Genomic DNA, 10972 nt, shown 5'->3' on the forward strand with positions numbered 1-10972 from the left:
CTAACTGGCAGCCAGTGGAGTGATTTTAAGATCAGTGTGATATGCTCACTCCTAGATTTACCAGCGATCAATCTGCTTGCTGCGTTTTGAACCAATACAAGTTTCTGAACTTGGTACAAAGTTCTGATGTACAGCACACTGCAAAAGTCCAGCCCTGAGGTTGCCAGCGTGTGTGCACTACCATCTTTAGGTATGTGGTGAAAGAAACATCAGCAGTGGTAGGTTGAAAAGCTGGTAACCCTACAGTGCCCTAGGAATAAACATGCTATCCAGAGAACAAAAGAAGAAGGTGAGATATGGTGAATATGACATTTGAAGGAACTCTCCTTAAAAGCAAGTTTCTATCGCTCATAAAATCATAGAGTTGGAAGAGACCACAAGGGCCATCCAGGCCAACCCCCTGAAACTGCAACAAAATGTACAGAAGCAAAAGCACAATCAAAATAAAATGTGCAACACATACATATGTGCAAATCTTCATTTCAATATCTTTTATTCCGTTTGCAAATTATGGAATTTCCCCAGAATATTTTTATAAATGCAGAATTCAAACCTTTTGCATAGCAGATTGAATAGTAACGGCCTTTCATGCTACATGATTATGATGTTTTAATTCCACTTTAACTGCCATGGAATCTGCAGTTTAGGGGCTGGTATTTAGAACACTCAAGACACAGAGCTCTAGTGCTTCATCAAACTACAAATCCCATGATTCCACAGGATGCAGCCATGGCAATTAAAGTGGAATCATAGAACTAGTGCGAGAAGGCATGAACATATATAGTGTTATGAACTCTTTTTCTTTTTAGTAATCCCATTGCTCCCTGCTGGCTTGGAAAAGTTACATTTTAAGACTACAACAGTGGCATTTGGAGTGGTCTGGGGGTAGTAATTCATAGTAATTACTTTTTCAAGCTCCGTCTTCCCTTTTTATTTTCATTCCAAGACATTACAAACCAGAAAAGAGAATGAGACATTTCTTTTGAATCTGGTGCCTTCAATATGTGTAAAAACAGTTATTTCACCCCACTGAATAACTGCAGCAAACCCCCTAAGTATGAACTTAGGTAGATTTCTAGGCAAGGTGCAACCCCATCATTGTCTTGCTTCAAAATTAACTTTGCTGTCTTCATTCTGTTTCTCTGTACCCAAAGCGCAGCAGTGATCAAACCTATTGGGTGGAGTTGCTTCGGTGAAGAAGGATGATGGTGACCATTTGTCGTGAAGTAGCCAACCTAACTGAAAAGAGGGCTTGGTCCTGTCAGGAGGGGAAGCAGTCCGCTGTCTGGGGCAGGGTCCTTAATCAACTTCTGGATCTGAAAGAAAGGAAGAACAGGCGTGAGAACTCCTATGGGCTGCCAGCTGTGTTTTCTTTCCAGGCCCACAGGCCAATAGTAGGTAGAATTTGAAAATAGGCTACAGACCACATGAAACAGGGGTATATTATACAACTATGCCACTTTGATCCCTACCTGAAATGCCATGGCTGCATTTAATGGAATCCTGGGAGTTACAGTTTAGAGAAAAACTGGAGCTCTTCTGCAGATAATTCTAAATTCCTTGCAAAACTACAGATCCCAAGATTCCATAGGATTCAGCCCTGACAGTTAAAATGGGATCAAAGTGTTCCAGTTGTATAAAGAGACCTTTGCTTCAGCTGTGAGTTCCCCTTCCTTGTTCTAAATCATTTTGGGGGGACATACTGACACTCCCTCCTAAATAAGGATGACTCTAATGGTTTAATTCTCGGTTGTAAATGTCCTTCTCTTGCCTTGCCTGAAGAAGAACAGATGCTTGGAGATTGGCATTTGGTCACAGGATTAGAGGTCTCTGCGTTCATTTCATAATTTATTGATTCTGGCAGAGATGGTGGTACAGTAAAGATCTGGAGGTTTAATATTCATCCAAAACCAAAGGTTGGAAAAGTAGGGTTTTTCTTTTTTTATTATTATTATGTATTATGTGCTTTCAAGTCATTTGTGACATGTGGCAACACTAAGGTGACCCTATCATGGGGTTTTCTCGACAAGATTTGTTCAGAGGAGGTTTGCCATTGCCTCCCCCTGAGACTGAGAGCATGTGACTTGCCCAAAGTTACCCAGTGGATTTAATGGCCAAACTGGGAACTGAACCCTGGTCTCCAGAGTCATAGTCCAGCACTCAAACCACTATGCTGCTTCTCTTTCTTTTTATCACAACTTCCTAAATCCGCCAGTGGTCATGCTGGCTAGGGGATATAGGAAGCTGCATTCCACAAAGTAGCATTTCCAAGTTCTGTCCAAAATTTCTGGAGTTGGGACAGTTTGGGGAAAAGATAATCTACGCAACCGGAGCAACTTTTGTACCCACATAGGATTAAATGGGCTACTTTAAAAAAAAATCAAAGCTTTATAGAGCAGGTACAAATAAAACAGATAGCCACCAAAACACTGTCAGATTTTGGCCCTGGATATGCCTGATAAGTCCAAGGGAATAGCAAGAGCTTTCTTCTAAACTGAAGAAACCAGTTCTGAAGGATCCTGAACAATGCTTACTCCTTGAAGGAGACAGCAATACTCTTTTATATGAAGACCCTGTGAAAGTTTGCACTGTGGCAGCCTGACTGGTAACAGCTCAAGGATGGAAAACTGTTCACTACTATTTATTATCTGTATGTAATAAAATTAATTTCTAAATACCCTAAAGATCCAGATCCTGTCTTATCTTGGAAGCTAAGCAAGATTAAACCTGGTTAGTCCTTGGATGGGTGACCACTAACAAATACCAGATTATATTTCAGAGGAACGAATCAGCAAAACAACCACTGAGTATTCCTTGTCTAAGAAAACCCTGAGAATGGGGTCACCATAAGTTGACTGTCAACTTGAAGGCAGATATACATACATACAAAGATATGCTTTACAGCTATGATGGAAAAATTTTATTGAGTAAAGGAAACATTAAACCAGATGCCTTTGATTTAAGTTGGTACCCTTTTATTCAATATGTTAATAATGAAAGATGTTAAAAGAGTTTCAGATACATATAGTGCAAAAACCAAACAACCTCCCAAGTGCCACAAGCTCCTCAGGCATGGGTTACCGTTTCTCTTTGCAAGACTCTTGACTTGCCCTACCTCCATAAAGCAACCTCACTATTTCAAAAGATGCCTTGGAACATCTTAAAAGAGGGCAAATGAAACCAAAATACCTGTATTGTGGCCCAACCTATTATGGACTAGCATCTACCACATTGGCTGGATGAAATGTTATCTGTATTTGCTAACTCTATTTATATATTATTCTCTCTGTCATGCATATGTGAGCACGTGAGTACTGAAGGAGAGAAAGATAAACAGGCGATATCTGCAAGAGGTAGTTTATTTGACATGTCTATGCAAAGCCCAAGGGCAGAGCTTGGAAAAAGGTAGGAGGGATTACAGTGCCCAGAATCCCCCTAATCCTGGTCAAGTTAGTCAAGTGACTCTAGAAGTTGAGGTTCAAAAAGTAATTTCCCCATGCTCTGGCTATGACATAAGGATGGTAGAAATGTGGTACGATGAGGGAAGGAAGCATGCAAGCAGGGGGAAAGCTGAGAAATTACCTCTCGGAAACGGGGGTGGGCAGCATCCCTGACAAGTTGCAGAATAAGTCCCTCGCTGGAAGTAAGGAAGGCCCCACTTTGACGTAACCTGGACAGCGCGATGATCCTGTCTACTTGACTGAGAGAAAGAGACAGAAAAGTGGGGGAAACAGATATAAAGCTTCCAAGGGTGAAGGGATGGAGGACTTTTTAGTGCTCTGTGAAGCTAACCACCCTCAATGCACCAGGGCTGTGAAGCGGGAAGCAATTTTGTGTGGTAGAAATGGTCAGAACACAGACTTATAAAATTATAAAAATATATGGTAAATATGTTCAGGTCACGCTCCCCCTGAAGGACTCAGTTCACAGTCTGGGGGTGCTTCTGGACTCGTCGCTCCACCTTACATCTCAGGTGGATGCGATGGTCAGGAGCACCTATTATCAGCTTCAGCTGATACGCCAGCTGCAACCCTACCTGGGCCGGAGGGACCTTGAAACGGTGGTACATGCTCTGGTGTCCTCTCGGTTGGATTTCTGTAACACGCTCTACATGGGGCAACCCTTGTACCAAACCCGGAAGCTTCAATTAGTGCAGAACATGGCAGCAAGGTTGGTCACTGGATGTTCCAGGACCAGCCATATAACACCTGTCCTACAAGATCTACATTGGCTGCCCATTCGCTTCCAGGCGCAATACAAGGTGTTGGTTATTACCTATAAAGCCCAAAATGGCTTGAGCCCAGGGTACTTGGAGGACCGCCTCTCCCCATATAATCTGCCCCGCGCTCTCAGGTCGGCCGGGAAGCAACTGTTGAGGGTTCCAGACACGAAGTATTCTGTGACTGCACAGAGGGCGTTCTCTATCTCAGCCCCGCAGCTTTGGAACTCTCTTCCCGGTGAGCTCCGCTCGGTGACCTCCCTTGACCTATTTAGGAAGAGGTTAAAAACCCTCCTCTTCCAACAGGCTTTCCCCCAGATGTTGTAAGATCTGCTCTCTCCCCACTGCACTCGTTGCATCAGCACTTTAAGCTGTATGGTTTTAATCTTGTAATTTTAATATTGTTTTTAATAGTTTATATATTGATTTGGATGCTTATGTGATTACTGTTTGTAAAGTGTACATTTGAGTACTTCTGTGTAACCCGCTTTGATCTGCCAAGGAAAAGCGGGCTATAAATAAACAGTTTATTATTATTATATCCATTTATACTTATATACTTAATCAATTTAATATATTTTATGTTCCATCATCAGCATCATTATTTTATTCATTATACTCTATCTTTCTCCCAATAATGGGGCTCAAGGTGGCTAACAATATACTTAACAAAGCAGAAGGAAAACTATACAAAAACTATGATAGAAGTATATACTGTATATAAAAGTTATTTAAAAACAAATTAATAATTTATAAAGTTAAAATATTAAAATTCATTCAAAGACAATACCAACCATAAAACAGCCCAGCACATCATTAAAAGCCCATCCTATTCAGTTTCTAAAAGCCTGTTTGTAGTTGGTGACAGAAGGAGATCAAGGAGGAAGCTGTCCTGGCCTCCCTAGAAAGGGACTTCCAAAGACTGGGAGCTGCCACTAAGCAGACTGTCTTCCAAACTCCAGAGTGTTGGTGATGGTGGCCAGATCAAGCATCTCCCTTAAGATCTTAAGGTTCAGGCAGGCTCACAGAGGAAGATAGCCCTTCATAGCCTCAAGTAGAAAGGTATGTCACTCACCTGCGAGAAGAGCAGGCATCCGCCACTATGTGAACATCCAGGCCTCGCTCCATCAAATCCAGTGCTGTGCTCTGTACCCAAAAAAAATATACACCATGCTCAAATCAAACAGGCAGAATGGCAAACAGTTCTTGTGCCCACATGGTATATTCCCCAATTGTCAGTAGCAGCTGCCCGGATATAATTCATGCCGGTTGGGGATGATGGGACTTAGTTCTACGGACCTGGAGAGGTCCATGGGGGAAAGGCTGTCCACACTGGTGGTTTTTAATCTTCGGTTCTCTGGGGCTGTATCCACACTGCAGAAATAATCTGGTTTGACACCACTGTAAATGGCACTGTTCAATAATATGAAATTCTAGGATCTGAAATTTTGTGAGATATTTAGCCTTCATATCAGAGTTTTGGTGCCTCAACAAACTACAAATCTCAAGATTCCATATGATGGTGTCATAGAAGTTAAAGTGGTGTCAAACTGGATTATTTCTGCAGTATGAATGCAGGCCAGATGTTTTGGAATTCCAATCCCAAATGCTCCAGTCTGCAAATGCAGTGGTAATGGAGTCTGGGAACTGGAGGTCCAAAATATCCAGAACACCAATGGCTGATAACCATAGTTCTACAATATTTGACAGTCTTGTCAATAATGATGCCTTTCCTGTGGTCTTCGAAGCACTTCTTCCTCCTCCCTTCTTTCAACTTACAAAGTGAAATGCAGGGTAGCAAAAAATGAAATGTCTTAATGGCTAGGCGCCTAACTTTTGAAGATATATAGCATGACTCAAACTCTGATGAAGAGCGTTAAACAAAAGGAAATGTGATGAGAATCAGAATCTTCCTACTTTTTATTATGAGTACTCTAGTAAGCTTTTGTTTACTTGGGTTAAGCAAGACCCTGGTTGATCCTAGAGCTCATGTGCCCTAAAAGACCCACACCAGTAGGAAGCAGGTATCTGGTGCCATACCATGATGCAAGCCTGTGTCTCGATTCCACACAAAAGCACAGATTTCAGGTCAGGAACAGCAGCCATCTCCTTTTCCACCTCTGGGATGATCATGCTGAAGCAGGTCTTGGGGTATTTTGGAAGTTCTTCAGCACCCAGCTCTGGCACTGTTGGACCCAGGCCTTGGGGGTACTGCTCAGTTACCACTGTGCGGATTTCAAGTGCTTTGGCAACCTGACAGAGAAACAGAAAGAGGTCAGAACGAGCAGGACTGCTGGGTCCTCTGCAAAGCCTACTAAATTTGCTTTTGTGGACTGTAGCTCCCAGAATCTCTCAGTCAGCATGGCTACTGGCTATATATTGTCCTAGGATTTCTGGCAGCTGTAATCCAAAGAAGTCAATGTTTCAGGGCTGGCACTTTGGAATGGAAGTGGGTCTTTTTAAAAAAGGGAAAGACTGTTATTTCCAGAAGCTGATAAAACACTGACCCCACATGCCCAGCTATGCAACTACAATGGGGCAGTTCAAATTGTTTTTACTGGAGCGGGGAATCAAAGACTGTACAGCAGCTGCTTTTCAGTATCTGCAGGCCTTACACTAGAAATGTCATCCACAGGAGTACAAGCATCTATTTTTTTTTTGTCTCATAAGGGTTTCTGGTTTTGTGCAAGCCTGAGAATACCTGTAAAGGACTAAAAACTAGCTCCAGCGTAAACAGCACTGCTGCAACAGATATGGAGAGATCATGCTACAATTTACACAGCATCTATTTGAAAATCTCCATGATAACAAGTTGAATACTCCCTTCAGCAGTTTTGGAAATGGTGGCCTAGAACTGCCTTCCTCAAACCAGTGCTTTCCAGATGTGATGGGAGTACAAACTACATCATTTCTAGGCAATATAGCTGTACTGGCTGGGGAAGATGGGAGGTGTCATACATCACATCCAAAGAGTGCTGGCTTAGGGAAGTACAGCTTGCACCATCTCTCCTTTTACTTATGTAATGGAATTCATTTTCTGGCACCTTCATCCATGTTACCTCTTTCTCCCAGCTTCATCGCCACTCTGCCATCTTTTACCTTCAGCATCCGAGCTGCCACAGACACAATCTGGGGAAAGTAGCTGATGTTAGGCCGGAATTTCTCTTGCATGTCACACAGGAACAGGATGCTTGTTTTGGGAACCACTTTTCCGAGTCGTGCCACCGACATTGTCAAGCTGGAGCCAGAGAGAAACAGAAAAGTGAATGTGAAGGAATATGAAAGAAGATTAGAAGTAGGTAGAGTAGAAGCTGAGAAAAAGTGAGATAGGGATAGAAGATGGAGAAGAGAATATAGAGTAGTGAGAGAGAGGAAAGAATGAGAAGGAGGCTAGGAGTAGCCACACAGTGGGAAAGGAAGAGGATAAGAAGGGAAAGATTGGAGTTTGAGAAGAGGTAGGAAGGTTCATGAGTCTTTATTGCTTTCTCCAATATATTTAAGTCTTCTTTGTCCCTTATACAAAATGGCAAAATCAAGGTTTGCTTTTTTGGGATATATATCTTTTGGGGATATTTTCAAGATGTGGATGCTAGAATTTATGGATAAAAAATCAGTAGATATGGAAGGCTGACTGTATCTCCAACTGTTAAAAGAGCAAAAGCCTTGTCTTGCCTCTGGATACCCTGTTTCACTGAAAAAGAGAATGCAAGTGGCAGTCTGAAAGAGTGATGATTATTCTACATTACTTTACATGTTCAAACGTTTGGATTAGACTCTTGTTTATACCCTTTTCGTTTCATCTTCAGTAGAACCTGGAGATGTAATTTAAGGCTGAGAGAAAGTAGGTCACTGAAGGCCAGCCAAACTGCTTCATAAATTAGCCATGTCCAAAATCCCAGAGCTGCAGTTTCTGGCCCCATCAGACTGCAGCTGAGGTAGATGGGCTCTCTCTGCTGGCCAAAAGAAGAACAACACAGACCCAATTGTGTTGTTTTTGTGTCTGTTGTGTGCCTTCAAGTCATTTCTGACTTATGGCAACCCTAAGGTTGTGGGGTTTTCTTGGCATGTTTCTTCAGAGGGGGTTTGCCATTGCCTTCCCCTGAGGCTGAGAAAGTGTGACTTGCCCAAGGTCACCAAGTGAGTTTAGATGGCCGAGCTGGGATTCGAACCTTTGTCTCCATAGTCATAATCCAGTCCACAGGTCAATGTAAGCACTGTACTTTAACTCTTATTTTAAAAAGGAGACCAGGTGAAAGGCAAGAGCGTAATCTGTCCTGGAAGCACTGACCCCCTCTACTCTCTTCTGCGTCCAGCCTTTAGGACAAGCACAAACAGTTATCACTGCTGGAATGTTGTATGTCCTTTGGATTTATTTTCCTTTTCTTCATCCTTTAAAGATCCTTTGTTACATGCCCCTAAAGTTTTAACTTTGACTTATCATATCAAAATCCAAAATTCTGGCCCCAAAACCTACTCTCCCCTTGTACATGAGGTCGACTTATCCACAGGCTTGCCACCCCCAGACTTGAGCTTCTGCAGATGGCAAGCCCCGTTGTTTTATAGAATCATAGCAATAGCAGCTTCATTTATATACCTCTTCATACCACCTAAGCAGTCTCTAAGCGGTTTACGACTGTAAGCTAATTGCCCCCAACAATCTGGGTACTTGTTTTAGCAACCTTCTCGGAAGGATGCGAGGCTGAGCTACGCATGAGCCCCTGGCTGGTATTGAACTCACAACCTCATGGTTTGTGAGTGAGTGGCTGCAGTACAGGCCTTTAACCACTGCGCCACTGAATAATAGAGTTGGAAGAGACCCCAAGGGCCACCCAGTCCAACCCTCCTCTGCCATGCAGGAACTCACAATCAAAGCATCCCCGACAAATGGCCATCCAGCCTCTGTTTAAAGACCTCCAAAGAAGGAGACTCCACTACACTCCGAGGAAGGAGTGCATTCCACTATTGAACAGCTCTTACTGTCAGGAGGTTTCTCCTGATGTTGAGGTGGAATCTCTTTTCCTGTAGTTTGTATCCATTGTTCCTGGTCCTGTTCTCTGGAGCAGCAGAAAACAAGCTTGTTCTCCCTCCTCAATATGACATCCCTTCAAATATTTAAACAGGGCTATCATATCACCTCTTAACCTTCTCTTCTGCAGGCTAAACATCCCCAGCTCCCTAAGTCTTTCCTCATAGGGCATGCTTTCCAGACCCTTCACCGTTTTGGTGGCCCTCCTTTGGACACATGGCTCCAGTTTCTCAATGTCCTTTTTAAATTGTGGTACCCAGAACTGGATACAGTATTCCAGGTGGGGCCTGACCAGAGCAGAAAAGAGTGGCACTATTACTTCCCTTGGTCTAGACACTAGACTTCTACTGATGTAGCCTAGAATCGCATTGGCCTCTTTAGCTGCTGCATCACACTTCTGACTCATGTTCAACCTGTGGTCTACTAGGATTCCTAGAACCCTTTCACATGTAGTAATGTCAAACCAGGTGCGTTTAACTTTGTCTGCCTGAGTGCAGTACCTTACATTTCTCCTTGTTGAAATTCATTTTCTTAGTTTTGGCTCAGCTTTCTAATCTAGGTCACTTTGAATTTTAATCTTCTCCTCTGCGGGTATTAGCTGCTACTCCTCCTAATGACTGTCTACAGTATTCTGCATTCCTCTATGAGCCAGGACCTGATCTGCAGTCTGGACAAGGCAAGGGGCTAAGGCTGATGTGCCAACTGCAGTGCTGTTTTGGAGAAAACAAAGGCCTGGGCATGCAGAGGTCATGCTGGCCGGGGATTCTGGGAGTCCAAAAGTAGCTTCTCCACTTTCTTGGTTTAAACATAATCTGGATAAGTTTGCCATAGAAATGAGGTGGCAAATTTAAAAGCTGCTAATGATGCCATCCAAGCCCATGCATGCATATTTTTTGTTCCTGGCTGCATCCACACTGCAGAAATAATCCGGTTTTGAGACCGCGTTAACTAACTGCCAGGGCTGAATGCTATGGAATTCTGGGAAGGGTGGTTTGTTGTGCCACAATCCACCAATCCCAGAATCCCTGGAGCCCTGGAAGTTGGTTAAAGCGGTCTCAAACCGGATTATTCCTGAAGTATGGATGCATCTTCTATTATTGTGTGATATCTCCAAGTCGACTCTGCCCTGTGGCAAAGGCTATTTTTCAAAAGTAATAATTGCAGACAGCTTGATTTTAGTCCCTGGTTAAGAAAACCCAATGCAATGTATGGGGTCGACACGCGACTTGAAGGCGTATATACATACACACATGCACTCCTACACGTGTCCTTGGAGAAAATATGGCACATCAAGTGAAGAGTTTGGGCTTTCCAAGAGAAAATGCACCAGGGCTTACATCGTACATTTATACCCACCTCGACTTCTACGCAGCGAAAATGGCGAATCCCAAATAGCTTTACACGGGAGCAAGCCCAGCCAACGCTATGGGCCTCCTCGAGACTGGTCCTTCTGCGGTGGCTCATTGCGACGCTTCGAGCCCAGCAGCCAATCCAAAGCGGGATCTCGATCACGCCCAGCCACGCCCACAGAACGCTCGCTGGCCAATGAGACGGCGCTTGAGGTGAACGTTCAGCCCTGATGGGACGCTGCTTTTCTGTTCCAGCCAATGGGAGCCCTCCGTTCGATTCGTGCGCAGCCAGGAGTGCAAGGCAACGTTCCATAAAAGTCCCCTGACTGATAGAACTGCACTGAGAGCGAAGGTGCCTCTAAAGCAGAGCCAGCGTCA

General features: G+C 43.6%; 1 protein-coding gene across 2 annotated transcripts; it reads right to left on the reverse strand.

Annotated features, from left to right (window-relative positions):
• Window positions 1–476: 476 nt before the first annotated feature.
• On the reverse strand, window positions 477–10758 carry ISOC2 (isochorismatase domain containing 2). Of its 2 annotated transcripts, none has more exons than XM_042477463.1 (6): window positions 10602–10758; window positions 7319–7457; window positions 6260–6472; window positions 5295–5365; window positions 3583–3700; window positions 477–1316 (listed from the first exon to the last, which is right to left on the reverse strand). In XM_042477463.1, exons 2-6 carry the CDS (start codon window positions 7448–7450, stop codon window positions 1236–1238), a joined length of 615 nt encoding a protein of 204 aa, XP_042333397.1. In that variant the 5' UTR covers window positions 7451–7457; window positions 10602–10758; the 3' UTR covers window positions 477–1235. The 2 variants fall into 2 exon arrangements, with proteins under 2 accessions (XP_042333397.1, XP_042333398.1); XM_042477464.1 differs by lacking the exon at window positions 10602–10758 and adding an exon at window positions 10496–10577.
• Window positions 10759–10972: the final 214 nt, after the last annotated feature.

Source organism: Sceloporus undulatus, chromosome 6 (genome assembly GCF_019175285.1).
Source record: "Sceloporus undulatus isolate JIND9_A2432 ecotype Alabama chromosome 6, SceUnd_v1.1, whole genome shotgun sequence".
Lineage (NCBI taxonomy): Eukaryota > Metazoa > Chordata > Lepidosauria > Squamata > Phrynosomatidae > Sceloporus > Sceloporus undulatus.

Bases quoted from the DNA above. Each gene is read 5' to 3' on its own strand.
- ISOC2 (XM_042477463.1), bottom strand. From the start codon at position 7,450: ATGTCGGTGGCACGACTCGGAAAAGTGGTTCCCAAAACAAGCATCCTG. The intron at 5,366-6,259 runs GTATGGCACCAG...TTTTGGGTACAG, and splicing joins AGACACAGGCTTGCATCATG to AGCACAGCACTGGATTTGAT. The intron at 1,317-3,582 runs GTAATTTCTCAG...CCTTTCTTTCAG, and splicing joins CCCACCCCCGTTTCCGAGAG to ATCCAGAAGTTGATTAAGGA.